Raw genomic sequence first — 25664 nt, 5'->3', positions numbered from 1 at the left:
TGGAGTGGATGAGGTCAAGTGTGCGTTCAGGTTGATGCCTGAGGCAGGAGTCATCACTCGGCGTTCAGAGACGTCAAAAGTTAAGACGAGCTACCCAACTAGATATTTGATCCTCGAAGAGAAGGTCTGACCCTACCCGCGAGAAGCAGATCCGTCAGTCCCCCGCTCCTCCGCCGTATCCCTCGCCGGATATTCGCTTCATTCATGCCCAATTCCTGGACGACTCCACGGTAAGCCTCGCCCAGTGGAGGCGAGACCTCACTGATGGCTCGAATCTCCGCCAGCTCTCTACCGATGCACGGGATGAGCGAGGACAAGGTCGTCTGGTACCGGTCCAACACTTCCACAATCTGTCCGGCATCGAAATCGCGTCCGCCTTCATCCACATCATCACCATTCTCTTCCACCGCCGCCGTCTGTCTACGCAGCGGCAAGTCGGCTGGGTGTACAAACTCCGTCAATGCCCACAGCACAGTATCTTGAGCATTGGTCATCTCTCCAATCCTCCGCATCATGGCCAGCTGCGTCGTGCTGAGCTCCGTCGTCCCACGTCTCAACGGTCCGTCTCGGTCTGGATGGCAGACCGAACATGCATCGTTGTCTTCTGCTTTGCGGTACATGCTCTTCGTATTGGGACAACGACGGGCTGGATCGCCGCCGAGGTAGAACATTACGCATGGCCAGACTCCTCCTTCGCCCCGGTAGGCTTCTCGTTTGGGGAGTAATGGGCCATCAGAGCCGTACGCTTGACAGTAGATGCCGCGGTTGCAGGTGTTGTAGAGCTGGTAACACATTTTGGAGAATGGTAAGGTGCTCTGGCTGGGAAGTGAGCGTTGTCGTGCTTCGAGGCTACCTCATATATACAGCGTTGTTTGCTGTCAACCGACAGCCCATGGTGAATCGGAGACCATCAGCTCTGTACTCCATTGCTGTGCAACATCACCCAGCTGGAACCAGCCGGGGACTTCTGCGCTTTGAATCCATGAATTCGTTGTGTATGCCTCATTACCAGAGTGCACTGGTGTCGCAATGACAGCATTCACAGAAGCCCAGGCTTGCCCATGGTTCGTCTGTTCAGATTGCATGGCGGCATGGCCTGTGACTCATCAGCGCGGAACTTAGCTAAATGCTGCGGCAAACTTTTGAGATACAATGACGGGTTCGTGACGTTACAGTAATTCGAGACGCTATATCATATTGCCTCCTAACCCCGAGCTTTACGATCGAACATTTGCATTCGTCTTTGTCTACCTCTACTTGGCGTCGTTGGACGCTCGATCGTAATCCCCCTGAGTTGGGTAATCTTTCAACCAATCTCTCAGTTTGTCCATTGGCGTGAGAAAGAGAGCAGCTAGGTTCTCCACATAGTACTCTGTCGGAGCCGCAGGATGGCTTCTGGACGGGACGATATTCTTGGTCCATTGGAACTGTCGCGCTATCCGCTCACTCTCCTCGCGGGGAATGAGGCCTTCGAGCCGCGGCATGTCGACTTCCGACTCGTGCTCGACGTGATGGTGGACGACGTCCATCAACGTATCCAGAAGTGGCTCAAACTTGGGGTCGGTCGGGGTCATGTCCTGAACTTGTGCGAGGTACACTTTCATCTAGAATCGGCGACTCATCAGCAACCATCCGGGGCCAGTGATGGCAAATCGACTGCTTACACCCTGATGTTGTTCCGTGTCCGTCTTGACCAAATTCACACCCTCCTCGCCTAGCCACTGCTCCATGGCTGGGTAGAGGGTCAACTCTTCCGAGATGGCGTGGCGGGCAAGTGTCCACGTCAACAGGTTGCGCCATCGCACCTTTTCCGCATCGTCTTTGGCGGATTTCAAGTTTTCGGCGTAGGCATCAATAGATTTATGGTCGGCGCCAATGGCCTCGGAGATTGTTTCTGGCATTTTGTTTGTTGACCGGTACAGTTGGAAAGAATGAAAGAGACCGTTGCCATTGTGTATAAATTCAAAACACCTACCGCTTGTCCGATGATGCTTACAAGCATCATCGTTGTAACCATGACGCGAGCTCCACGAAGAAACATTGCTGTCAGTACAACGTTACTACGCGACGGAGACGCGGCAATCAAATGACATCACTCAGCCACCATCACGTACATAGCTACTGGAGGAAAGCAAAAGCTATTTCGATTCGATATCACTGTATCGCCTGCAGTTATCCAGCGTCTGGATGGAGGAACACGTGACCAACGCGGTTATCCTTTGTGGCGGTCGATCCACTCGTATGGGCAGCGCCAAACACCGTCTGCTCTTCCCCAACGATGCCGAGCCAATGTATCGACAACTGCTAGCGCGAGCTATGGTTGCGTACCCGGGCATCCAGAGCGTGTACCTGTCCCTGCACGACCCCGGAAGCGCGACTCATTTGGATCAGACTCCTGTCATGGGCCGAACAATCCATCTGCTATTTGATGAGGATGGCGATATAGGCCCGGCCGCAGGACTGCTGGCAGCGCTACGTACCGATTCACATTGCACATGGCTAGTTGTGGCTTGCGACTATCCCTTGATCAGTGTCGCAGAGCTACGGAGACTGTTCGCAAGCTTCGACGGACGCTTGACATGTTTCGAAAACATGCAGGGCTGGGCCGAGCCACTCCTCGGCCTCTGGGGTCCTGAAGCCCTGGCGCGTCTCCATTCAAATGTCATGCATGGCTGTACAGGACCGAAGGTTGTAGTGCAGCAACTCAAGGGGAAGACGATCCGAGCACTCGATGACCGCTCGCTCCTGAATACCAATACGCCCGGCGAATGGAGTCAAGCAGCGGCGTTTGCAGCAGACATGAATGCTTCCTCATCCTAACACCGGAATGCTCGAATCATGCAGAAAGTATACATGCAGGCGATCTCCGGCCAGCACTTCACCCGTTGCCGGTGGCACGTGGATCCAGCAGTTCGCCGCGATGAAGGGACTTATCTTTGCGGGACTCTGTTGAGCGCTGAATTGCGCAACGAGCTCCCCTTCCACCATCTCGGCGCGACCGTGTCGGAAGTGGTCAACCTGTTTGGCATTGGAGAATACGAGACCTCGGATCCTCGCGTCTGGCTCCTGGGGATTCCGTCTCAGCGTTGCCGTGGTGCATGGTACTTGGGAATTCCCGAGTAGACCGTGGTAGTAGGGCATGAACAAGAAGCGAAAACATGCAGCCGCTGCAATGGGGTTGCCAGGTAAGCCGAAATACGTGACCTTCTCATCTACTTGATTGGGAAGAGGGACAGTCGCCAACAGAGCTGGGTGGCCCGGTCTGATCGCCACATGGTGAAAGTGTATGGCGGCTTGCAGAGTCTTCAGCGCTTCTGGTATGTGGTCCATTGTGCCTGCGGATACTGCCCCAGAGCTGACGATAATGTCGAAGGATGCAGATGTCATCACGCTGCGGATATGTTCCGACGTTTCTATCAACCCGTCCGGAGCCGTTCCAAGAAAGTGGCTCTCCGCGCCGAGCTCCCGCATTGCAGCAAGTAGGTATGGAGCGTTTGCGTCTGGTATTTTGCTCCGATCATTTGTGCGCCGGGAATCGGATTCTTGGAGCAATTCTGCACCCGTGGAGAGCACGCCGACGCGGACTCGTCGGAAGCAGTGGAAACTGTCGACGCCGACCGAAGCGGCGGCCATGATGTGTCGCGGATCCAGGACCACACCTTCCTCGGCAATAGGATCGCCTATCGAATAATCACCGCCGGCGACGCGTCTATGCTGATTCCACTCGACGGGCTGTTCGATTTGGATCAGCCACTCATCGTGCAACGATTTGCGAGTATGCTCGCGCGGAACGCAAGCATCGTACTGACAGTGCTCCGAACGAGTGAGTGGGAACGGCGCGCCCGTCATGATTTCGACGCAAGGCACCACGCCGTCAACAACGTCGGTGTCGAAGAAAGTGCTTGCCTCGTCGCCGGCTACGATGGATCCGACGACGCGAAGCATCAAGGGAGTTTGAGGCGAGGCTGACGCTGTTAGTGCGGAGCACACCGCGAACCCGTCCATCGCCGAAGTGTCACATGTCGGCGTGGAAGCGGGACTGAAGAGGCTGGTTTTGACCGTACGACCGACGGCCTGGTGCAGAGGCACAGTCTCCCCATCACGCAAGAAGCTATCTCGACGTTCCGCTGCTACAGCTGCGATACGTCTGCGGGCTTCTGTGTATGCAATGTGCATGATGGTGGAAGGGAATGAGTATGAATTTGTATCATCCACCGCCTACCGCTACTGTCATGCAAGCATATTAAAACTGTCCATCAATCTCCATTGGTTTACGAAAACCCTCGTCATAGTTCGTCAGCGGGCGGATGCAGCGTTCAGCCGGGCCACTGCATGTCGGACCTGATGACGTCGCTACTAGGTACAATGAGCGTCTGAGCACTTCGAACCGCAAGCTGGTGCTTTGCCCATTTCTGCACCCGCTCAATGCGCGACTTTGCATCATTCACGGCGGTGAGGAACGCTCCATCCCAAAGCGCCTGACTGACGGGCACCAGGGCGCTCAGTTGCGCCTCGATGTGGGATGTATAGGTCACAAACCCTGTGAGCGTCAGTATCACGCCGTACGGCGTCGACGCTGTGTCTGCTCCAGGAAACAGGGCTTGCCGGAGAGCCTCCGATGTTTCCCGGCCATATTTCAGGTCAGTGCCGTACTTTTGCACCATGGGCTCGAGGGCATCGCCGGCAGCCCGAGTAATGCGTTGCATCAACCCCAACCCGAACTGTACCTCCTTGTCGTATCCCATGTATCGTGTCATGGATGGGTAAAAGTCTGCGAGCGACCTGATGGACTCATATACCACGCCTAACCACAGTTCAAGGTGCCGTTGTCGAGGTCCCTCTTCGACAGTTGTAGCCCGTGCATCTGGCTTTTGGACGGATGCTTTCTCGGCGAAAGCGCTTTGCTCTTGCTGAACTTCAACCGCAGCGTTGAGTGTCTTTTCAACACGCACGGCGCCGGCTTTGAACCGCGGCTGCTTGGATACCGCATCCCACTGCTCTGATCGAAGTTAGCGCTAGTCAGGCAAGGCTGCCTCAAGACGGTCCCTACCCATTGTGAGCTCGTTCGCAGCTCGAGCTCTGCTGTCTGTTGCATCCCAGTATCCAAAATGGAAGGGAATGAAGCACTGGGAGCGCGCAATATCGCCAACCGAAGCCTTCATCTGCACCTTTCCTCTACAGGAACTCACAATGACTTGATCGTTGTGGCAAACACCAGCTGCCGCAGCATCTTCCGCGTTCAGGTGGACGATGGGCTCGGAGAAGGCATCCTGCAGTGGCTTCGAGCGCCCTGTCTTGGTTCGGGTATGAAACTGATAGACGTTGCGACCGGTGCTGAGTTGAAGCGGATACTCCTTGCTTGTCTGTTCCGGTGCCGGGATGTAATGGCACGCCTTCAAAACTGCCCTTCCGGCAGGATCCAATGCTTGATACTCGACCCGATTGAGAGGTGTCCCGGTCTCGAGATCGTGGCCGAAACTCTCGCAGTAATCGATGTCCGTAAAGAAGACTCCGTCCTCGTACAGCCGCTCCTTGCCATGAGGGTACTTTTCGTTGCAAGGCCACTGGATGCCGCTTCCGCCCGTCAGTTTCTCGTAGGTCATCCCGCTGTAGTCGCATGGGCGACCTTTTGATACCCGTTTCCACGCTTCAAAGGCGTCTTGTGGGTCGTTCCACGGCATCAACGGCTTCCCTTCCTTGTCACGAAAATCCATGCGCCGCGCAAAGTCGACGAAGATGTCAAAATCGGACTTGGCTTCGCCCGGAGGCTCCACTGCTTTGTACGAGAGATGCACCGTGCGGTCCACGTTCGTAAAGCAGCCTTTCTTCTCGCCCCATTGGGCGGCGGGAAGGACGACGTCCGCCATTTCGGTGGTCTCTGTGGGAAAGATGTCTTGTACCACCAGAAAGAGGTCTTGCTTCGAAAAGATCTCTCGGATGCGGTGTAAGTTGGGCAAGCTTACCAGTGGATTCGTTCCAGACACCCACAGCATCTGTATCGTCCCGGCCTCGATATAACTTAGTATGTCCTGGACATGGGTCGGCAATCCCTTTGCAAGGTCAGCTTTCCATTCCATCCATACACCATGGTACAACCTACCCAGTGAGGCAGTTTGTTGTAGTCGATATTCCAGATGTCCGCCAGCTCATGCATATGATCCGGATTCAAGTTGTTACGGAACCCGGGGAACTCTATGGGGTTGAGTCAGCGTAAACAAGGCAGGAGGATTGCAGAATAGCCACACCTCCATCACAGCCAGCTTCGCGGTTGTTCTGCGCGGTCGGCTGGCCATTCATCTGCAAGACTCCTGATCCCGGCTTTCCAATGCACCCAGTCAACAAATTGATGTTGTTGATTTGACATGCACTCGCGGTGGCCTGATTGGATTGATATACCCCCTGGAGACAGGTCGACAGCAACGACTCCGATGTACCGATTGTCTCGGCCGCACGTTGCAAGTCCGCGGCAGGGACGCCAGTGATTTCTTCTACCAGTGCCGGAGTGTAGCTTTGGACCTTCTCTCGCAGTTGTTCGAGTCCGACACAATGTTGCGTTACGAAATCCTGGTCAATCCATTCATTCTTGAATAGGAGATGCTGTATTCCGTTCAACAGCGCAAGATTGGTCCCAATTTTCGGAGCGAGGTGGATGGTGGCCTCCTTCGCGGAAGCTGACACGCGAGGGTCCACGACGATCAGCTTAGGAGGGTCGGGTCCATGAAGGCGATCAAGAACACGAGACCAAAGCACAGTCTGAGTGCTGGCCATATTGTGGCCCACCATGAAGATACAGTGAGTATAGTCGATGTCAGTGTACGAGCCAGCCTGGCCGTCGGAGCCCCATGATTCACGCATTGCCGCTGCTGCGGTCGCCGTGCATAGTCTGGTATTGCCATCCATGTGCAGAGTGCTCAGGCCAGCTTTGCCGACCATGGCGAGAGCATAATACTCCTCGAGGAAAAGTTGGCCCGAAGTGTAAAAGGCAATGCCGTGCGCCGTCAGGCGGTCGATGGTTTCCTTGGTCTTCTGTACGATGAGGCTCATAGCTTCCTCCCAACTGGCGCGTTCCAGCTTCCCGTTCCTCCGGATCAAGGGGTGTGTAAGCCGGTCTTTATGATGGATGGTGAGGGATCCATGCATGCCCTTGGGGCCCAGTCGACCCTTGTTGACCCGGTCCGTAACTCGTCCCCTCACCCCCACGACTTTGCCTTGCTTCACTCCAATGTCCATGCCACATCCATTGCTGCAGAGCACACACGCACTCTGCACCCATGTGTCGGGTTCCTCGATGCAGCTTTCATCGACGCGACTCGGCCACTCCTGCTTGTACGGTGTTCTTGGGCCGTAGATATCCTCGATGGAATTCCGAGACTGACACGGTGTGGACATACTCGCTGTAGAGTCTTGCGTTGACTTGTTAGCAAGTGGTCAATTTCATCCGACGTACTCTACACGAATTGTCTATACATCCAAATCACCGTATTGGCGGGGGTCCAATTACATCGTCATTACGTCAAGCAGTGGATGATTATGCCCGCTTTCGATATCAGAATTTAGAAGGCGCTCGGGCTGAAGGGAGTGTGAATTGAGTGTCTGGAGGACTGGATTCACCGGTTTGTTGCACTTTATATATCTCGTACAGCGTCCGGTGCAGCGTGGCGCAAGTCCCCGTAAATACTGTAGCTCGCATTCACAGTCTGTACTCAGAATAAGCCATCAACAAAATGTGAGAGATGGGATTGAAGGGAAAAGGGTGGTATCATCATTACAACGCTATGGAACTCCTCAATCACCAGAGGCCAATCGATCGCAGCTCGTGTAACACATCGAGTGAAGAGTGCGCACGTCTCACCAACTTAATTCCCGTACGCCTTCTCAATCTCCTTCTTGTACTTGTCGGTCAATGCCTTGCGGTTCAGCTTCTGCGCAGATGTGACGAGGTTCTGGAATGATGGTCAGCCAATGAAAACACAAAGAACAGCCTCAAACTCACATTCTGTGGCGTCCACTCCTCATCGCTCAACACCACACCCTCGATAATCTCAATCCCCGCCAAGCCTCCCTTCTTTCCCGTGCTCTGCATCTCTCTCAGAACAGCAGCATTGACCTTCTCGTCATGACACAAATCCTCGAGGCCATTCCCCTTGACACCATTCTCACTCGCCAGCGTCTTCAGATTCGCCTCGTTCGGCACGACAATGGCAATCGGCTTGTTCTTGTCTGGGGCGGCAAAGGCGCAGATGTTGCCCACCACCGGGCAAGAGCGATAGACCGACTCCAGCTTCTCCAGTGCAATGTACTCGCCGTTGAGCGTCTTGACGAGATTCTTCTTGCGGTCGATGATGCGTAGCTCGCCTGCGCTGTTGAATTCGCCGATATCGCCCGTCTTGAACCATCCGTCGTCGGTGAACGACTCTTTGGTCTCCTTTTCAAGGTCGAGATATCCGCTCGTGACGCAAGCACCTCGGATCCAGATTTCACCCTGTGGCGGATTGTTGGCAGCGTGGTAGCCGGCATCCGCGTAATCCACAAGCTTAATCTCCACCGCGCCCGTCGGCTCTCCCAGTGCAGAGTCAGTCCAGGCGGCGGGGTCCATCAATATCCCCATGGCGGCGGTCTCGGTCAAGCCGTAGCCGGAAATCATTGGCGCGACTGCCATGGAAATGAAGTGTTGAGTCTCCTTTGCAACCGGCCCTCCACCATTCAAGCAGATACGCAGCTTTCCACCCGTCGCTTCTTGAATCTTCTTGAACACCACCGTGTCGAGGATGCTCGTTCCCATGCCAGCGAGAGGGAGATAACCGGAGTTGGCCATCATGAAGCTCTTGGCGCTCATGGCACCCCAGAAGAGGTTCTTCGAGATTGCACCGGCTTTGCTCACCTTGCCCATGATTCCCTTCTTGACCGTCTCCCACACAGCAGGCACGCCCACCAGAACCGTCGGCTTGTATTCCTGAATGTCGCCTTTGCAGTTTCGCAGACTGGCGTCGGTGAGGGTTCGTGGATTGCCGTAGCCCATGGAGCCACCCCAGTACAGACACGCTGTCTCGAAGACAAATTCGAGGATATGCGCGAGGGGGAGGTAGGTCAACAAGCCATCCCCCGGGCCCAGGTACGGACCAACAATCACATCGACACCAGCAATGGCGGCGACGACGTTCCTGTGCGTGAGCAGCACACCCTTGGGAGCACCAGTCGAGCCAGACGTATACATGATACAGCAGAGATCTTCGGGCTTCGGCGGAACGGGATCAACCATGTTGTCTTCGCCGAGCTTGGAGAATTCGCTGAAGGCGTGGATGGTGAGATGAGGGTGTGCGTCCTTGAGCTTCTTGACGTCGGCTTCAATGAGTTTGGGGTCGCGCTTGCTAGTGGGAGCATCATCGTCGTTGTAGACGACATGCTGAATGTCTTTTGCCTCATTTAAGGGCTTGATGAGCTTGGTGATGAGATGGGGGTCGAGGAAGATGACTTTGGCGTGGGTTTGCTCCAGGGAATGCTTCAAGCCTTCTTCTCCCAGCGTATCGTAGGCGGTGACGATGGGCATGCTTTGGCTGGAAGCGGCATGTGCCATGGCAAGCCAGTAAGGATGGGTGGCGGCGAAGAGGTGAACGCGATCGGAGGCCTTCATGCCGAGCGCGCGGAAGCCCGAGCCCAGCTTGAGCACCAGGCTTTCATACTCGGAGAAGCTGAGGTATTCGTATCCCGACAACTCAAAGTAGGTCCACTTCTTGTCCACCTCTTGCTCTTTGCCATCGACAATCTTCTTGATCTTCTTCGTCTCTTCGTGCGTCTCGAGCAGCTTTCTCTTGCCCAAGGCTTTGGCGTTGCCGAACTTCTGGCTGGAGCGCTTGACGATGTCGTAGATGGTGTTGACGCCCTCTTCCGGCGTCACCTTGAGTTCATCCTTGGTGCGGACGTTTCGTCTGGGGATGGTCTCGCCCTTGACCTTGTCGTACCCGGGCGCCTCAACGCTGTAGGGACCGCGTTTGTAGACTTTCGGCTGGGGCACAAAGCTCTTGAGGTCTTTGCGGTTCATGATGTCGCCCATCTTGACGGATGGAGTTTCTTGGAGATGAGTGGGTGTTCCAAGATGATGGCTGGAAGTCGAGGAGTCGCGGTTATAGCTTGGTCGTGGCGTTGACGTCGAAACGTAAGGTAAGACCAACTCTATTCCTACGTCACATGCAGGTGCTCCGTGCACGCTTGGCAGCCGTCAGACAGGTAAATATGTCAAGACCGCCACGTCTCTTCCTCTGAGACTCCATGGAAGACATTGACGGGCCACGGTGCTTGGCTGTACGAGGCACCAGGCTTGGGTGTCATGGCACATACCTTCGCCACAGTCCTCGGTGATGAGGTAGCAGATGCTGATGAAGGTACGGCTCTCTTCATCCTCTCTACAACAATGAAGTGACAGGTAGGCGCAGAAACGTTCGATCTCTTCTCTCATTTCCATTCCTCTCAAGACCTGGGCATGGTGGACGGCAAAGCAACAGAGGTGGAAGTCACTGTGGCCGGGAGAGATTTCACCATCAAGCAGTCCCCAGGCCTTCTGCGGTCGAATCGGGAAGCTGGCACAACGGGTGCAGCGGTCTGGCGGACTTCTGTTCGTTTTGCAGAGTGGTTGGCCTGGTCTGCCAATCCACTTTTCCTCGGAGGCGTGTTGGATTCCTCCAGCAGTGTTCTGGAATTGGGCACCGGCATTTCTGCCCTCGCGCCTATTATGATCGGCGAGCGGGTGAAGAAGGTTATCGCCACGGACCAACAATACACTCTCAAGCTATTGCAAGAGAACATCAGTTCGAATGTGCGTAAATCACGTCAGCCATCCGGGCCTGGGAGCGGCAAGAACATCGATGTCTGCGCACTCGATTGGGAGACGGACGACATTCCTTCCTTTGTGCGCATGCATGTTGGAGAGGATGGGTTTGACGCCGTCGTCGCCTGCGACTGTGTCTTCAATTATGCCTTGATTCAACCACTGGTCGACACCTGCATCGAGACATGCCGAGCTCGAAAGTCTGTGGCCACTCAACATCAACCAACCGCGTGCATCATCGCGCAGCAACTTCGACAGCCGGAAGTGTTTGAGCAATGGCTGAATGCATTCATCAAGGCTTTCCGGGTGTGGCGAGTGCCGGACGAGTTGATTCGCGGATGTGGACAGGAACCCGCAGGGTTCGTTATCCACATTGGCATTCTACAGCCTCATATAGACGCAGAAAAGTCAACATAACCGTCACGTTCCTCTCAGAGCTGTCCAATCTATGAGGCCTTGATGACCAATCGCCCCTGTGATAGGTCGTCCAAGTCCACACGCTGCCCATCTGGTCAATTCCTCCCCGCGCCCGTGTAATCGCTGCCATCTCCGCAACTCCACAAACTTGGAACGCATGCATCCCGTCAATCGCAGGATGTCTCGTCGGGGAACACGGACGTTACTCCGCCGGCATTGAAAGGACTAGCCTGGTTGTTTGCTCATTCATCCGACACATTTAGCCGACGCAATTGGGTCGCCATCAATTGCCGGCAATAGTCCTTATCGCATCCTCGAAGAAGCGAGACGAGCATCATTTCATAGACGATCACAAGAGCTCGCGATGATACGAAACGCCGGGGCCAAAAGCAAATTGATCGACATGATGTAAATGTGGTTGATTATTCCCACGGAACACAGCGGCACGAACACATCCGAAATGAACCATCACCTCATCGATGATTCCCCCCGCGTAAATCTCCCCCACACTCAGGTATCTTGGCCTCCTCCACACTGGCCCGAGAGCAATCTAGCCCGCCGGCTCACCCACGCGAACCCCACACATCCTTCCCGTCGGCCCTTCCTTTCCCCAGCCTCCTCTCCCAAAGCCGAGGGAGCGCCATATGGGATCCGCCGGCCGGCCTTATCTCTGCTCCCTTGGCGCATAGTAATCAGTCTCACGACCAGGAATGCGGACGGGGAGCCAAGGAATGGCCTCCACTTGCAGCACGTATCCCTTACGTAGGACATGATTGGCAGCACGTTCCGGCACCAGCTCCCCCGCTCATGCGAATGCAACGCTGCTACTGCTTCGGTCCGATCGAAAAAGCAAAAAGGGCCACCGCATCAGCTTAGCCGCCGTGCATGGAGATATCGGCTGCGCGACGATCCCCACACGGTCTCACCTCATGCCAGGGCACTGCTCGAGGGCTGAAAGCGTTGGGGAGGATGACGAGATCGCTATCGTTCGGTGGAGACGGATCTGTTGGGCGACTGATGGACGGCGCTTTCTCCGCACCGTTCCCATTGATGCATTCCGGGGAAAGGAAAGGCTATGTGCGGTACTCCATGGGGAGCCAAACTCCGGGGATCATCATCGTGACTGCACGAACCTTGGATGTTGAGAGACAGCGACTAACCGAGGGATATAGGGATGATGCAATTGATACATCGACTAGACTAGCAAAAGAAAGCAATATATCGGGCACAAGCAGCCCGTAGAGCGCGAGCAAAGAACCGAGCAAACCAGCCATGCTGCTCAGCAGCATCCCGCACACCATGGTGTATTACAGTCTCCCGAATCCCCCGTGTCTCCCTTCCCTTCCCTCCCATCCAGATCTATATCGCTAAACACCGCGCCAATGCAAAAGGAAGCATGTAAAGTAGAATTGAGTGTAGACCGCCGCAGAAGCACGCAATCACATGCGATCGTGCAGGTCGTTGCCGGCCTCGCTGACGCCTCTGCTGTTCTGCCCACTGTCCGGGTTGACGAGATCGTTGATTTTGGCGAATGACCCGTCTTTCGATGCCACCATGGGAATCGGGAGCTTCCTCCTTGCACCATCGCCAGATTCCACAATCTCGCTGATGCGCAACCCGCTGTGGTGCTGGGGAATGTAGGGTTGGTGACCATCTGCCGCGGGCTCGACGGGCGCCAAAGCGGGCGGGGGCTGGTTTTGAAGGGTCAGGTGGTTGAGAGTGGGTAGTTGAACGCCGTTGTGGAAGTACTGCGGGCGGAGTCGCGGGGAATGCGATGGGGTGGCGAGCGGCGTGTGATCTGGCGTAGGCGATGTGGATTCGTGAGGAAACTCCGGGGATGGAGGCGCGGTGGATTGGGGAGTGTTGGGCTTGGATTTCTTCCCCATCCGCTGTGCATAACCTTCGTCGTCGGATTGAGAGCGTGACATTGGTTGAGATGTCGGGTTCGATGAGTAGTGGTAGGAGGAGAGTGACGGCATGCGCCCCGTATGGTAGGGGGAGCTGTGGTAGTACTGATGCCGTGTGGGAAGGGAGAGGTTGTGATTGGGAATGTAGGACATGTTGTTGTTTTCCCGCTCCACCTGCGACGCAGCGGTCGCGAGCAGATTGATGTCCATCGGTCGGTGGTAGGCTCCCTGCGCAGGACTCATGTCGCCACTCGTGTTGCGTGGAATGTACGATCCGGGGTTACTTGAGTAAGTGGTAGCGTAGGAGTGGGGCGGCGAGATGTTGGGCGACGTCGGCTGCGAGCCGGGTGCGGAGTGAGAGATGGGTGGCGGCGGCATCGCATGGAGGGAGGAGTGCGGAGGAGATGTCGACTGCGTGGCTTGGTGAGGCCCGTTGCCGGATGGCGCATGATGGTTCATGTGGCCGACGGGGTGGTTCATGTGTTGCATGGCAGTGCTGTCGTACATGCCACCTTGGATGGCGGCCGCGGCGGCATGTGCAGCAGCGACGTGCTGTTTGTTGCCGCGCCTCGAGTTGGGGTTGCTGTGGATGCGCGAGTGTCGGGTCAGCTCGTCGGAGCGGCTGAAGCGCTTGGTGCATCCAGGGAATTGACAGCCATGCGGCTTCTCGCCCGTGTGGGTGCGGATGTGGCGCGTCTGGTGCTCGAGACGGTGAAAGGCCTTGTCGCAGAGCGGGCACTTGTAGGGACGGGGGAGGTCGGGGCGGTTGGCGTCATCTTGATGCTGCATCATGTCGACGACCATGGGCGCGGTGGAGGTGGCAGAGGCTGCCATGGACGGGGCGGAGGAGGCCTCAGGCTGGACCGGAGAGTGGTGGGGAGAGGTTGATGTGGATGGGGAGGGGTGGTCGGTGTTGGTGTTGGTGTTCGCGTTGGAAGGCCGATGTGTGGGGAAGGAAGCCGCCTCCTGGCTGAGCAGGCGCGAAAGCATGTGACAGAGGGCGATAAGTCAGATAAGGGCAACGCGCGATTCCTTTGGCCCGCGTGGCACCAGTCCGCGATGTCGTTGATGGGGGAGGCGTCAGGTACGCAGGAGGGGGTGGATTGCGGGGAAGAGAGAGGAGAAGCAGACTGGAAGAATGAGGAGGAGGAGGGTGGCCGGGCGGGTTTGATTGAGAGCGAGGAAGAAAGGAAGAAAGGAAGGAACGAACCTTGGGCAGGCAGGCGCAGGCAGGGCCGACGGAACGTGGGGCTCCACAAAAAGGTTGAGTGGGCAGGCGCGCCCGAACGACGACGACTTAATCTCGTCATCCTACTTTTGCCGAAGCAGCAGCAGCGAGCGATACGGGGCGTTCCTGCGTCTCAGCTCTGCCGGAGCGCATTCCCTTTCCCGTCACATCTCATCACATCCCCTCCCGCCTTCCGCTCCCCCAGATTTGCGCCACAGCAACATTCTGCATTATTACTACATGTATGTACAGTATTCCCTCCATGCACTGCACATCGCGGACAATGCTTTTCCGGGGACGTGTGAAACCTCGTCCGCCCTCGCCTCGCCTTTTCTGCCTTGCTCGCTTCACCCCGATTTCGCTTCCACACGCCCTCAATGCCACTCTGCCACCTCCATTCCCTCCCTCCCCCCCAGCCGAGGGTATCCTCGGCAAAATCCAATGTCGACGTCCACGGCCTGGCACAAGGCTGACGATGTTCTCGGGGACTTTGCCGAAGCACACACCCGGGCGGCAGCATGCCACATCGGGGGGGTGGGGGTGGAATGACACGCATGTGGAGTCGGACGGCGGCCAACAATTTTCTTCTTTTCCCACACACCCAGCGCAATCCACTGCCTACCTTGCCCCGAAGATTCATCGCGCAAATTTTCTGACGAATTGCTAATCAAAGACGACCAGTGTGCCCTTTTAGCGGGCCAAGCCGCGCCTCCTCCCCATCATTCCCACTGTTTCGTCTCCCCAACGTCGAAACTTTTTAAGCCGAGGATGGACAGTGGCATGGCTGAAGGCATTGCTCCCTTTTTGCCCTGCTCACTTTTCGCCCTGGCACCGCACCGCCGCCTTCCAATACATCGGTATCGCCGAGATTCGAGCGACATCATTGTCCCACGGCTTGGCCCACGCAAACCCCACGGAATCGTGACATTGCGAAACTCGTCGGGCGGAGTCCGCCCACATTCCAGAACGTTCGTTCCCGGGCGATCGCACTTTTTCCGGGGGTGCGTCTTGGTGGCGTCAGCCCGACTTTCCAAACACGTGGTGTTTCCCCCACAGCCATCATCTTGATGAGCCGGGACGTGGGCCTAATTCGGCTTCGGAGATGCTCCCGCCGCTTCCTTCGCCATCCAGGTGGGTGTTGTGAGATGGAGCCAGGCATATGATTTCATGTGACCAAGAGCCTGACATGGTTGAGGCTCCGATTTCTTCCGTGTGCTCTTGACTGCGGCTTCATAGCGGCATCGAGTCTTGCCGAATGATTACAAAACAACATCTTCCCAGCGGCAACCACAGGCCGTTGGGCGGCATTTGCAGAACTTCTGCCTAAGGCTGGGAGCAGGTAAGGTATTATTCGTACTCGCCTCTGAGCAAGTGTCTCATCCATTCATTCTCCACCGAGCAAATTTTCATACATTCAGCCATTTCCCACCGAGCAAAGGGGGTATCGAGCACCGTAACGCCCAGCTAGAACGCAGCAACACGACAACCGTACACCTCACCTCCTGCACCGCTCTACTTCGTCTTCGGCCTCTTTGGCGTTCCCTGCAACAGCTCCCTTCCATTCTCTCGCATCTCGTTCAATTGTGCCTCCGTCTGCTTGCGCTTCTTGCCCACGGCATCGTACCTCTTCGCAATCTCCCCTTCAAATCCCCTCGCAGCCTCGCGCTTCTCCTGCCGAACCGCCTTGAATTTGTGGAGTACTTCGCCGAAGCGTTCCAGAAGCCAGTCCCCAGCCTCCTCCCACTCGTCAAGAGGCAGTGCGAGGAAGAAATCATACTGTTTCTGTTGTGGAGCTTCAGATACTGCTTGTAGTCGACTTGCCAGCGTTTGCCCTTGCTTGCGACTGGGGCGGGGGTTGTTGGGGTCGGTGTCGAAGGATTGCGCTTTGAGCTCGGCGTAGTCCATCGTGAGTAGCGTGTCGCCATCGTAGTCGAGCTCGTCTTCGTCTTCTTCGTCGGCGTTGTTCCCGGACGACTGCTGGGCAGGAGTGGGGATCGCTTGCGGTTGTTGAACATTGACGTGATTCGCCTGCTTAGTAGTATGTTGTGGAGCGGCTACCCTGTGGCGCTGTTGGGTTGTTGCTGCACCTTGGCCATCAGATTGTGCCATATGTCCGTTCATGGGGACTCCAAGGCAACTCATCGACGGGGCAGAGTCTCGATGTGCGGCGTTCGTCGATGGAGTAGTCTTGGAGTGTTGGTTAAACGTCGGTGCAGTCGTCTGCTTCTTCGACCCTGTATGGATCGGTAGAGATGGGTTGGCTCCAAATTTGAACGGCGTCACGGCTTCTGGGCCTGCCTCGGGACGATGAACCTGTCCATTTTTCAAGGAGCTGGCGGTTTGGGCTTTGAACTGACGGGTGGGCTGATACATCGATCCACGAGGCTCGGGTAGCGTGTTCAACTGATCCAATGCGGTCGGTGAAGGTGGTCCAGATGTGGTGGGAGGATACGAGTCACCTTCTATGATCGGTAATCCGTCTTGCCGGCGTTGAGCGACGGCCTCGTCCATATCAGCTTGGAAATGGGCTAGAGTACCGTATTCGTCCTCATCAGGCTCCTCGTCAAGCTGCCGTCCGTCGGTGAATTCGCCCTCGCTGTAATCGGCATGCATCTCACCGTGATTATTTGACACTTGGCCATTCACTTTGTCGTACGCCTCACGCTTGATAGCATCTGGACTGGGATTCGTAGAGGTGTCGCCGATGCTGCTTACGTCCGCGCCATAGAGTGCAGCGTGCTGGCCCAGTTGAGAAGGTTGGCGGTATTTGCTTCGAGTTTCACTTTTGTTGGCCGCGGGGTGGGTTTTCGTGTTCATTTTGAGATCCCCGAGATCGGGGTGAGGTGGTTTGGCAGCGCCATTCGCGGCGGTCTCCTCGGGCTCAGGCTGCTCTGAAGCCCTCCGATTGACATAGCTTTGCACACCAGGCATCCTGACGGCGTCAAGTCATTTGCTCTTCGCCTCCTCACTCGATGACTGCAGAGGGCATTCACTGCAACTCAACAGCACAGGTAGGCGTGTCTCTCCGAAAGGTCGAGAAAATGTGCATTGGAAGCAGATGAAATGGTGAAGCACAGGGCATGTGGTGGAAGCCTGGGGTACGCGCCGCGTCGCTCCGAAAGCGGAAGGCGCGCGAACGGAGAACGGCGTCACATGACGTACATCTACTCCAACGGCTATCGCGACATACCTTTACGCATGCTCGACCACCCTCACCACTCCTGCTGCACCGAATTCCTCGCGAACCGCACTCATCATGGCTAACGGCATCTTCTCGCTCCCCAATGAAGTGCGTGATCCGTTCCCCCTCCCCCCTCGTACCACCCTCCCCCGCTAACTCCACGCTCACTCCATAGATCCTTCTGACCGTGTTCGACCTCTGCTCCTCCCAGGAACTGCTACGGCTCACGCCAACATGTCCTCAATTCCACACATTGATCCTGCGCGTCATGCACAATCGCCTGCAAGTCGCCGCCGGCCTGGACGGGCATGCCCTCTACTTCCGATGCCACCACCCCTCCCTCGATCGTCAAAGTCCGAAGATGTTCTGCGCTGCTCTAAAGACCGACGGACTGGCGGAGCTGCAGACCGCCATCTACGATGACGAAAGCCACTTGGGCCAGGTGAAGAGCATCTTCGGGCTATACTCGCGCTTCCGCCCGCAGCTGCAGGAGCCTACCGTGCGCGTCGTTTACCGCCCAATGACGGGCTCCCGGGTATACACTGATTTCAATCGCATCCCTGCGCCACGCCCTATTGATGAACGCGTGAGCGATACCATCACCGTCGATGCGCACGATCTGTTCTCCCAGTTATCGACGGAGATCCTGCTGGGCAAGCGGGAGCCAGAGCGCGGCATCCTGGTGAGCATGCACCCCGTCAGTAGTGGAGTGTTGCGGGTGTGGCGAGAGTGGCTGTCGAAGAACTGCGAGAGCAGGACTTGGACGGATGGCGAGCCAGTGGCGGTGCATCGCGATGCTTCGATTCGTCCAGCCGTAGCTCCCGCCTGTGTCAAAGCAACCCAAGACCCTTGTGCCCTGTGGCTGGCCGACCAGAACCTCGGCGTCAAGTTCAACATCAAGGAGAAGAAGCTACGTCAGAATGTGCACCTGTTGTCAAACGAGGTCGAGTCGGCTGTGAGCTACAGCATTGAATTTGATGGTGAGTATCGTCGATTGCGTGGTCGATCTCGCGCTGATTGTTTACGAAGAGGTTCTGGTGCGAACATCACATCTTCTTTTACAACTCGAGCAAGCCCAGGAGAACATCCACAGTGGGAGTGGAAAGGCGATTGTGTTTGGTTCGTTCCGCGGATGATTGTCGAGCCTGATATACATTTATACCCGACGAATTTATGCAAGCTACTACTCGTTCAATCACAGCCTCGCCGGCGTCCACCGTGGCTTTCGCTTCTCCACAAAAGACTGCACGCCTTCCTTCATGTTCGCGCCGGCATGCAACCGCGCGGCCCAGGTATCGGCAGTTTGGCGCGTCGCGTCTTCTGCACCAACCCCTTCCCAGCCCATCTTCACCCCTTCCCGAGTCACAATCACAGCATCAGGTGAGTTGGCGGCAATCATTTTCGCGTAGTCAATTGCCACCTTCACCACCTCGTCCTCGCCATTCCCTACAATCTTGTTTACCAAACCCCATTCCATCCCTTCGGCCGCCGTGATGGCACGACCAGTCAAAGCCATTTCCATCGCGCGCGGCTTGCCCACCGTGCGGATCAATCGGGGGAGTGCGCCAGCGAGCGCCACGACTCCAATCTTGACTTCCGGGAGAGAAAATGTAGCTTTGGGAGATGCGACGAGCAAATCGCAGTTGACAGCAGCCTCAAAGCCTCCGCCGTAGCAGATGCCGTTGACGGCGGCGATGACGGGTTTCCTGCCGTTTCGTCGGGAAAGTCCACCAAAACCACTAGCGGGGAGGATGCGTTTCTTGCCTCCTTGGTTGTGCGAGTTCCATTCTGTGATGACTTAGCCTATCGCAGCTGTAATACCGATTGATGAACATGACGAACCTTTCAAATCAGCCCCGGCGCAAAAAGATCTGCCCTTGCCTGTAATGATGCCGCATACTAGACTTGGCTCCTCGTCCAGCCAGGTCCAGATGGCGTCCAACTCGGCGTGGCCTTCGAGGTTGACGCAGTTTAGTTCTTTGGCGCGGTTCAGTTCGACGAGGAGGATGTTTGGCTGCGGAAAGGAGAGGATGCAGTACTTGACTGCAGGGATTGGCAGCTCGAATTTTGGTTGCGACATCCTGTAGCCTTTGTCACTGCGCCTTTACGGAGAGATATGGGAGTGAAGGCAGTCTGTTGATGCCGAGCCGACCTCGGATCCAAGATGAGGTTGCCGACAGACATACAGCACGCACTAGGGTTAGGGTTAATGTTTCAGCCTTCTCGCCGCATCAAAAATCTTCGCCCAACAACACCAGCAATCATTCAAACACAACCACGCAACGATGTCGGCCTCCAACCTGCCCGACTGGAAAGCCGAACTCATCGACTTCGCCCTCTCAAACAACATCCTCACCTTCGGGTCTTTCACCCTCAAATCCCATCGCATCAGTCCCTACTTCGTCAACTGCGGGCTCTTCTGTCGCGCCAAATTGATCCGCGCCATCTCCGCCGCCTACGCTCGCACACTGCATGCTTACACTCTGGAACACCCGGAATTCGACTTTGATGTCCTCTTCGGCCCGGCGTACAAAGGGATCCCGCTATGCGCGACAACGGCGGAGAAACTTGCGGGCGTCGATGAGCGGAAATGGGGGGAGGTGGGGTACGCGTTCAACCGCAAGGAAGTCAAGGACCACGGCGAGGGGGGCTTAATTGTAGGGGAGAGTCTGCAGGGCAAGCGGGTGGTGATTATCGACGATGTCATGACTTCCGGCAAGGCGATTCGCGAGGCGATTTCCATCATTCAGCAGCAAGGCGGGAAGTTGGTGGGGATTGTCGTGGCGCTGGATCGGCAGGAGAAGATGCCGAGTGAGGCGGAGAAGGCGGGCAAGGGGGATGATGGGAGTGCGCGAGGGAGTACGATTGGAGAGGTGCGGAGGGAGACGGGCGTGCCGGTTATGGCTGTCCTGACGCTACGCGATTTGATTGCGGGGATGGAGCAGAAGGGGCGGCATGAGGACGTGGCTGCTATGCAGGAGTACTACCGGAAGTACGCTCCTAGTGATTGAGGTTGCCCGAAATGATAGACTTCTGCATTGACAAGGCGACTACAGCGCTCGGCTCCGATGCTTCGCCGCGGTGGTAGGGCGATGCCTCTCCGTGCACTCCCACAACATCATTTCCAATCGACTGTGATCTGCATTCCTCCCACCTCCATACGCCCAATGTGGCTTGGTCACGATGATGGGTTGCAGAGACCCCTTGAACCTCACCAGCTCCGCTATGCAAGTCGCATCTCCGTACGGCAGACCAAGCAGCGGGCGGAATTTGTCCAGGTAGGCGTGAGGACATGGAGAAGGGGAGTGGCCACGTGCAACACATATCGAACATTGCCGCCGCTGCTTTGTGGTTTCCCTGGGATTCTCGCGCAGAGCCTTGAAGTACTGATCGAATTCCTCGGCATCAACCTGGTGCAACTCGTCGATTGTCTCGTGGCCCCGAAAGCGAAACGAGGTGCCCGGGCGAGGAGGCACGATGTGCAGACCCAGTTTACTCAGCATGCTCTGCACCGGCAGCCAAAGACTGATATTCCAGACCTTCTCGTCGGGGGCATGCTGAAACAGCAGGTCCAGCAGGCTGCCTTCGGCGGGTCGCAAACGATGTCGACGTAGCCGCAGATACTCGTCCTGCAGTATCTGCAACAAATACCACAAGTTCCTCAGCTGGTGTGGCTGGAGCAGGCGCAGTTGATCCTCCTGCAGATCGCGAGCCTGGTCTCGAGTCTTGCGGGAAATGTAGGTGCGTGCCGTCGTCTTCTCGTACACCCGCAGACTAATCTCCTCGGGGAAGGCGGGCAGGCGGACGTTGAACATGCGGTTCGCCAGCAGTTGCAGGTGGCAAAGACTCTCCACCACCGACTGTCGCATGGACGTGCCGCCGGGACGATGCCATGACGGCCTTTGCTGGCACTTGGGCGCGCACCAGGCCGCGAGATTGTCCACCTCGTCGGCCAGCGTGGAGTAGTCTTGTAGATGGCTCATATCGGCCGGGGTGTCCGCCGGGCCCATCCAATGCACCTCGTGTTCTCCCAGGTATGCATAGTTCAGCTCGCCGCCCGAGCGAGCTGCGGTCCTCGTGTCTTTGATGCTCTGCGCTCCATCGGGGTATGCGTTGCGAAGGACGTGATCGAGAATGCCGGCGGCATGCTGGACGTATATCTCCTGTGCTCGCGCGCACGTCTGCACCAGCTGATAGAGCGCCCTCACATCATCGAGGTGTTCAAAGACGAGCACGAGGATTTCCGACGGCAGTTCAAACAGCGACGACGACGACGACGACATCAGTGCCAGACGTGCTGCACGTGGAAGAGGACAAGCCGTTTGCACCGCCTTCCGCCCTCATTATCGCCACGATCTGCCTGCACCATCCTATTCCGGCGGAGGGCTGTGGCTGTGAGATCTGCCCTGCCACGTTGCCACGCTCAGGGCCGCGATGCTTGTCTGCGATTGGCTCTGCGAAGGAGTGGATGGCCGAGACGGTCGCGGGGTGCCGGCGCCATCTGACATCACTTGCCGGGAAACTGGGAACCCTGCAAGGCCGCCTTTCCATTGTCAAAAGATGTGAGTTGGACATTCATTTCTCGACCACAAGCATTCATTGTCGTATCCCTACCTTTTCTCGCATCGTACTCTCATCCCAGCATCTCCAATGGACGACAAGAAGAAAGGCCGACTCAGCGGCAAGCTGTTCGGCAAGAAAGACAAGGAGCCCGCGGGCGCCAGCGAGTACCGCACGTCGAGCAACAGCAACATGGCCGACTCGGCGTACGCGAGCAGCGAGGGCGAGAGGAAGCCCTACTCCCCCGGCGCCGACACCATGCCCATGGAGAACACCGGGCAGTTCCAGGGCGTCAGTTCGGATCGCAGTCTGACGCTCAACAAGTCCACCGGCGATGTCATGGATGATGATACGGGAGAGGTGGTGTCGACCGTGACGACGACCACTACTACCACAACGGTATGCGTCTACGCCCCCTCATACCTCTCCGTGTCGGACTAACGCTGCATAGACGACCACGACCAAGAAAACGCCCGACGGCAAGCTCCAGACCGTCGAGGTCGCAACCACGCCCGGCGCGCCCTCCTCTCAAATCCAAGAAATGCCCACCGCGGCCAACACCTCGCCCCCCACGAGTCAAGTATACGACTCTACGATCGCACCGCCAGTACAGACACAGCAGACACATACCCAGCCATCTCTCCCGCCCCACACGCCCGACGTGCCCGACAGGAGTCCTGGTCGCGGCGCCGCTGATTCCAACAACCCGTATGGGAGGTCGAGGGACAGGCTTGAAAATCCCGTTTCGCCGGTCGATGCTACGCCGACGCAGAACTTCAGCCGGCCGAAGAGTCGGGGTGATGTGCGGGCGGAGAACGAGGGCTCCGTCTCGACGAAGCCGGGGGGTGCATTGGGCAATTTGAAAGCGGCTGCCGTCGGCATACATGTGAGCACGCCTCGATTTGACCTGTTCAACACGAGACGATGACACTGACAATTCTACAGGGCGTCGGCGAGACACTCCGCGGCACCATCAACAACGAAGTCGACTCCCGCCTGCGCAGCCGCGACCCCGAAAAGCAAGCCGCCATCGACGCCAAAAACCACGCAACCCTCACAGCCGGCGAGCGCGAAATGGCCGGCCTGCGCGAACGACAGGGCCTGCGACCGTCCACGACTCCAGACCCAGACCGGCAAACGTACAATCCCCCTCCGCATCCTCCACCCTCGCACAACGCCAACGACTTCACCGCCCTGCCGACGCGACAGGACGACGGCTACATTCCGCCGAGCGGCACGGCGTTGCAACCTGACGACAATTACTATACCGATGCCCAGCATCACGATGCGAACAATTACGACCATCCCATGCAAGACTCGACTTACGACGCGAGTTCCAGCGCCTTCACCTCGTCCGACGCGCCCATGTCCAACACGGAGCGCAAGGTGAGGAAGCTGCTCAAGAGGAAGCCGGTGAAGAGTTGAGGCTAGTGCTCCCGTCTCTGGTATCTGATATGGACGCGTTCATAGCGGGAGGAATAATGCAGGAAAGGGAGGGGGACGGTAGGCGTTGTGGGCACAAGGTGGTGAGGTACGCTCGACTCATCGCCAGTTGATGGCCTTTTTGCAAAAAACGTTAGATTGTACCTCTGCTTCTCCCGTAATGTCAACAACGCCGGCGCTGCAAGACCCAAATGCCCATTCATTTCCGCCCATTCGACTGCTGATGTCGTCCTCGGCCCACGAGCCACACCAATAGATCCACCTTCGTCACCACCGCCAGTGCCTTCATCCCATCCTCTTGCGTGCGCTCCGTCACGACGGCGGCAGCGTTCCACTCCAAAAACCGGCTCAGAGCCCAGAGGGGAGTGTCCTTTGTGATTTCGACAAATTCGCGTTGGCCCCTCTTTTCATCACCTGGGGTATCGGAAATGCCAGGGTTCTTCTCCAGCGGCTTGACTTCGTCTAGATGGCTAAAGTTGAACATGACGTCTTTGACGGGGGAGTCGATGTCGATTCTCTGGGAGGCGAGGTAGGATAGACAGTTGCCGAGGGTGACCATGCCGACGAGTCTTCGGCCAGTGGAAGAGGTGACGGGCACCTGGTCGTAGCCCTTGTCTCGCATGAGCTCCACGGCTTCATCGACGGTCTGGGAATCGGAGATGGTTTGCACGGGCTTCAATCGCAGGTCGCGAATCTTGGCGTTGCCGTATTCGTCTTTGCTCGTCACGCTGGCCACGCGCGTCAGTGTCGGGGATGCAGGGGCGTGCTCTGCCTCGGCTTTGTGGTGTCCGTTGGTAGCGGCAGCATCTTGCGATGGCTTGGAGGTGAGGGGGGTGGAAGGGGGGAGCAGGTCGTTCGCAGCCAGCCAGTCGTCGTCGACGAATTTGCTCAGGTAGCTTCGAATGCTGTCGGGGAGAATGACCACGACGGCGTCGCCAGCTCCGAGGTTCAGGTCATTGCATGTCTGTTCCAAGCATGCCATGGCTGAACCAGAGCTTCCACCAACCAGCAGACCCTCCTCGGTGATGAGTCTTCGAGCCCAATAAAAGGACTCGCGATCATTGGTTTTGTACCATCTGTCCACCTCTTTCTGAGCCAGGACGTCCGGGATGAAGTCGTAGCCAATGCCCTCCACCTTGTACGGCTTGTTATCGCCTTCCTTGTTCAACGAGGGTGGGTAGGCGAGAATGCTCCCGATGGGATCCGCCGCCACGATGGCCACCTCTTTCCCGTGTGCCTTGCGGATTCCCCTCGAAATGCCAGTGATGGTTCCACCCGTGCCCGCACCAGCAATGACCGCCTTGAGCTTACCTTGGATGGCGCCGACTTGCTCCACAATCTCGGCCGCCGTGCCAAACTCGTGGGCGAGGGGGTTGTTGGGGTTGCCGTATTGATCGAGGATGATGCCGCCGGGAATCTCCTTCTCCAAGCGTCGCGCCACCCCGATATGACTCTCCGGGCTGTCCCACGCGGCGCTGGTGGGGGTTCGGATAATCTCCGCGCCCAGCGCCTTCAACACCGACACCTTCTCCGAGCTCATCTTCTCCGGCAGCGTGATGAGTACTTTATACCCCTTCACAGCCCCGACCAGCGCCAAGCCAATTCCCGTGTTGCCACTCGTCGGCTCGATGAGCACGTTCTGTCCAGGCTTGATGCGGCCTTCCTTCTCCGCCGCCTCGACCATGCGCAGGGCAATGCGGTCCTTGACGCTGCCGCCGGCGTTGAAGTATTCGCACTTGACGTACACCTGGCACTTCAGGCCAAGCGATTGCGGCAGGCGGTTCAAGCGGACGAGGGGCGTGTTGCCAATGTTCTCCATGATGGTGTTCATCACGGCCGGCGGGTTGCGCGGCGACGCCGAGGTGACGTGCGACATGGTGATGGTAGTCTCGCGCGCACACTTGGAATCAAGGAAATAGACACTCGAAAGTGTAGGAATGCAGAATATTCATGAATAGCGGCTGAGTACAGATGGGCTGGTCGAGTATTTCAAGACGCTGCATCCGCGCCCAGATCCGAAGTTGATCCGCTTATCTTATCAATCTTCAGCCGTTTCTAGCCGGTTTCAATGCCAGAGATGAATAATAAGGTAGCTACACCTCGACA

The 25664-nt window shown here is 56.9% G+C and overlaps 16 protein-coding genes across 16 annotated transcripts; 6 read left to right on the top strand and 10 right to left on the bottom strand.

The window, feature by feature from the left end:
- Positions 1–10: 10 nt before the first annotated feature.
- On the bottom strand, positions 11–1115 carry BDY17DRAFT_92718 (uncharacterized protein). Its single transcript, XM_033738837.1, has one exon. It carries the CDS (start codon positions 792–794, stop codon positions 99–101), a length of 696 nt encoding a protein of 231 aa, XP_033591439.1. The 5' UTR covers positions 795–1115; the 3' UTR covers positions 11–98.
- A 138-nt stretch (positions 1116–1253) lies between these two features.
- On the bottom strand, positions 1254–1901 carry BDY17DRAFT_321765 (HHE domain-containing protein; the record flags this gene model as incomplete). The annotated part of the gene is made up of 2 exons (XM_033736686.1): positions 1254–1604; positions 1665–1901. The coding sequence occupies 2 exons, from the start codon at positions 1899–1901 to the stop codon at positions 1254–1256; spliced, it is 588 nt and encodes a 195-aa protein (XP_033591438.1).
- Positions 1869–3014, top strand: BDY17DRAFT_92735 (MobA-like NTP transferase domain-containing protein). Its single transcript, XM_033738838.1, has 2 exons — positions 1869–2045; positions 2101–3014. The coding sequence occupies exon 2, from the start codon at positions 2188–2190 to the stop codon at positions 2818–2820; it is 633 nt and encodes a 210-aa protein (XP_033591437.1). The 5' UTR covers positions 1869–2045; positions 2101–2187; the 3' UTR covers positions 2821–3014.
- BDY17DRAFT_92758 (MoeA, N-terminal and linker domain-containing protein) lies at positions 2574–4650 on the bottom strand. The gene has a single exon (XM_033738839.1). The coding sequence runs from the start codon at positions 4174–4176 to the stop codon at positions 2812–2814; it is 1365 nt and encodes a 454-aa protein (XP_033591436.1). The 5' UTR covers positions 4177–4650; the 3' UTR covers positions 2574–2811.
- On the bottom strand, positions 4189–7492 carry BDY17DRAFT_262531 (nitrate reductase). The gene is made up of 4 exons (XM_033731862.1): positions 6246–7492; positions 6101–6192; positions 5051–6050; positions 4189–4999 (listed from the first exon to the last, which is right to left on the bottom strand). The coding sequence occupies exons 1-4, from the start codon at positions 7387–7389 to the stop codon at positions 4317–4319; spliced, it is 2919 nt and encodes a 972-aa protein (XP_033591435.1). The 5' UTR covers positions 7390–7492; the 3' UTR covers positions 4189–4316.
- Positions 7493–7751: 259 nt separating this feature from the next.
- BDY17DRAFT_292514 (uncharacterized protein) lies at positions 7752–10187 on the bottom strand. Its single transcript, XM_033732838.1, has 2 exons — positions 7994–10187; positions 7752–7943 (listed from the first exon to the last, which is right to left on the bottom strand). Exons 1-2 carry the CDS (start codon positions 10049–10051, stop codon positions 7857–7859), a joined length of 2145 nt encoding a protein of 714 aa, XP_033591434.1. The 5' UTR covers positions 10052–10187; the 3' UTR covers positions 7752–7856.
- Positions 10188–10270: 83 nt separating this feature from the next.
- BDY17DRAFT_351727 (uncharacterized protein) lies at positions 10271–11239 on the top strand (the record flags this gene model as incomplete). Its single annotated transcript, XM_033738209.1, has 2 exons — positions 10271–10379; positions 10425–11239. Exons 1-2 carry the CDS (start codon positions 10325–10327, stop codon positions 11237–11239), a joined length of 870 nt encoding a protein of 289 aa, XP_033591433.1. The 5' UTR covers positions 10271–10324.
- BDY17DRAFT_292510 (uncharacterized protein) lies at positions 11236–12426 on the top strand. The gene is made up of 2 exons (XM_033732837.1): positions 11236–11916; positions 12002–12426. Exons 1-2 carry the CDS (start codon positions 11652–11654, stop codon positions 12010–12012), a joined length of 276 nt encoding a protein of 91 aa, XP_033591432.1. The 5' UTR covers positions 11236–11651; the 3' UTR covers positions 12013–12426.
- Positions 12427–12678: 252 nt separating this feature from the next.
- Positions 12679–13980, bottom strand: BDY17DRAFT_321760 (uncharacterized protein; the record flags this gene model as incomplete). Its single annotated transcript, XM_033736685.1, has 1 exon — positions 12679–13980. One exon carries the CDS (start codon positions 13978–13980, stop codon positions 12679–12681), a length of 1302 nt encoding a protein of 433 aa, XP_033591431.1.
- Positions 13981–15694: 1714 nt separating this feature from the next.
- BDY17DRAFT_92698 (extracellular mutant protein 11-domain-containing protein) lies at positions 15695–17545 on the bottom strand. Its single transcript, XM_033738836.1, has one exon. The coding sequence runs from the start codon at positions 17303–17305 to the stop codon at positions 15887–15889; it is 1419 nt and encodes a 472-aa protein (XP_033591430.1). The 5' UTR covers positions 17306–17545; the 3' UTR covers positions 15695–15886.
- Positions 17546–17630: 85 nt separating this feature from the next.
- BDY17DRAFT_308348 (uncharacterized protein) lies at positions 17631–18691 on the top strand (the record flags this gene model as incomplete). The annotated part of the gene is made up of 3 exons (XM_033735204.1): positions 17631–17663; positions 17731–18535; positions 18585–18691. The coding sequence occupies 3 exons, from the start codon at positions 17631–17633 to the stop codon at positions 18689–18691; spliced, it is 945 nt and encodes a 314-aa protein (XP_033591429.1).
- A 59-nt stretch (positions 18692–18750) lies between these two features.
- Positions 18751–19635, bottom strand: BDY17DRAFT_247464 (enoyl-CoA hydratase; the record flags this gene model as incomplete). The annotated part of the gene is made up of 2 exons (XM_033730824.1): positions 18751–19343; positions 19398–19635. The coding sequence occupies 2 exons, from the start codon at positions 19633–19635 to the stop codon at positions 18751–18753; spliced, it is 831 nt and encodes a 276-aa protein (XP_033591428.1).
- Positions 19636–19840: 205 nt separating this feature from the next.
- On the top strand, positions 19841–20566 carry BDY17DRAFT_308346 (orotate phosphoribosyltransferase; the record flags this gene model as incomplete). The annotated part of the gene is made up of 1 exon (XM_033735203.1): positions 19841–20566. One exon carries the CDS (start codon positions 19841–19843, stop codon positions 20564–20566), a length of 726 nt encoding a protein of 241 aa, XP_033591427.1.
- Positions 20567–20605: 39 nt separating this feature from the next.
- Positions 20606–21838, bottom strand: BDY17DRAFT_321755 (uncharacterized protein; the record flags this gene model as incomplete). The annotated part of the gene is made up of 1 exon (XM_033736684.1): positions 20606–21838. The coding sequence occupies one exon, from the start codon at positions 21836–21838 to the stop codon at positions 20606–20608; it is 1233 nt and encodes a 410-aa protein (XP_033591426.1).
- A 260-nt stretch (positions 21839–22098) lies between these two features.
- Positions 22099–22588, top strand: BDY17DRAFT_292502 (uncharacterized protein). Its single transcript, XM_033732836.1, has one exon. It carries the CDS (start codon positions 22206–22208, stop codon positions 22554–22556), a length of 351 nt encoding a protein of 116 aa, XP_033591425.1. The 5' UTR covers positions 22099–22205; the 3' UTR covers positions 22557–22588.
- A 791-nt stretch (positions 22589–23379) lies between these two features.
- On the bottom strand, positions 23380–25663 carry BDY17DRAFT_92469 (cystathionine beta-synthase). The gene has a single exon (XM_033738833.1). It carries the CDS (start codon positions 25432–25434, stop codon positions 23758–23760), a length of 1677 nt encoding a protein of 558 aa, XP_033591424.1. The 5' UTR covers positions 25435–25663; the 3' UTR covers positions 23380–23757.
- Between the last annotated feature and the right edge of the window lies 1 nt (position 25664).

This window comes from Neohortaea acidophila (genome assembly GCF_010093505.1).
Source record: "Neohortaea acidophila strain CBS 113389 unplaced genomic scaffold BDY17scaffold_3, whole genome shotgun sequence".
In the NCBI taxonomy this organism is placed as follows: domain Eukaryota; kingdom Fungi; phylum Ascomycota; class Dothideomycetes; order Mycosphaerellales; family Teratosphaeriaceae; genus Neohortaea; species Neohortaea acidophila.
This window is presented reverse-complemented; position numbering and strand designations above follow the sequence as displayed.

Excerpts from the sequence above, each read along its gene's own strand:
- BDY17DRAFT_92718 (XM_033738837.1), bottom strand. The coding sequence starts at position 794 with ATGTGTTACCAGCTCTACAACACCTGCAACCGCGGCATCTACTGTCAA.
- BDY17DRAFT_92735 (XM_033738838.1), top strand. The coding sequence starts at position 2,188 with ATGGAGGAACACGTGACCAACGCGGTTATCCTTTGTGGCGGTCGATCC.
- BDY17DRAFT_92758 (XM_033738839.1), bottom strand. The coding sequence starts at position 4,176 with ATGCACATTGCATACACAGAAGCCCGCAGACGTATCGCAGCTGTAGCA.
- BDY17DRAFT_262531 (XM_033731862.1), bottom strand. The coding sequence starts at position 7,389 with ATGTCCACACCGTGTCAGTCTCGGAATTCCATCGAGGATATCTACGGC. Across the intron at positions 6,193-6,245 it reads CGAAGCTGGCTGTGATGGAG|AGTTCCCCGGGTTCCGTAAC; the intron begins GTGTGGCTATTC and ends TCAACCCCATAG. Across the intron at positions 6,051-6,100 it reads ACAACAAACTGCCTCACTGG|GGATTGCCGACCCATGTCCA; the intron begins GTAGGTTGTACC and ends GACCTTGCAAAG.
- BDY17DRAFT_292514 (XM_033732838.1), bottom strand. The coding sequence starts at position 10,051 with ATGGGCGACATCATGAACCGCAAAGACCTCAAGAGCTTTGTGCCCCAG. Across the intron at positions 7,944-7,993 it reads AGGAGTGGACGCCACAGAAT|AACCTCGTCACATCTGCGCA; the intron begins GTGAGTTTGAGG and ends CCATCATTCCAG.
- BDY17DRAFT_292510 (XM_033732837.1), top strand. The coding sequence starts at position 11,652 with ATGTGGTTGATTATTCCCACGGAACACAGCGGCACGAACACATCCGAA.
- BDY17DRAFT_92698 (XM_033738836.1), bottom strand. The coding sequence starts at position 17,305 with ATGCCTGGTGTGCAAAGCTATGTCAATCGGAGGGCTTCAGAGCAGCCT.
- BDY17DRAFT_292502 (XM_033732836.1), top strand. The coding sequence starts at position 22,206 with ATGGACGACAAGAAGAAAGGCCGACTCAGCGGCAAGCTGTTCGGCAAG.
- BDY17DRAFT_92469 (XM_033738833.1), bottom strand. The coding sequence starts at position 25,434 with ATGTCGCACGTCACCTCGGCGTCGCCGCGCAACCCGCCGGCCGTGATG.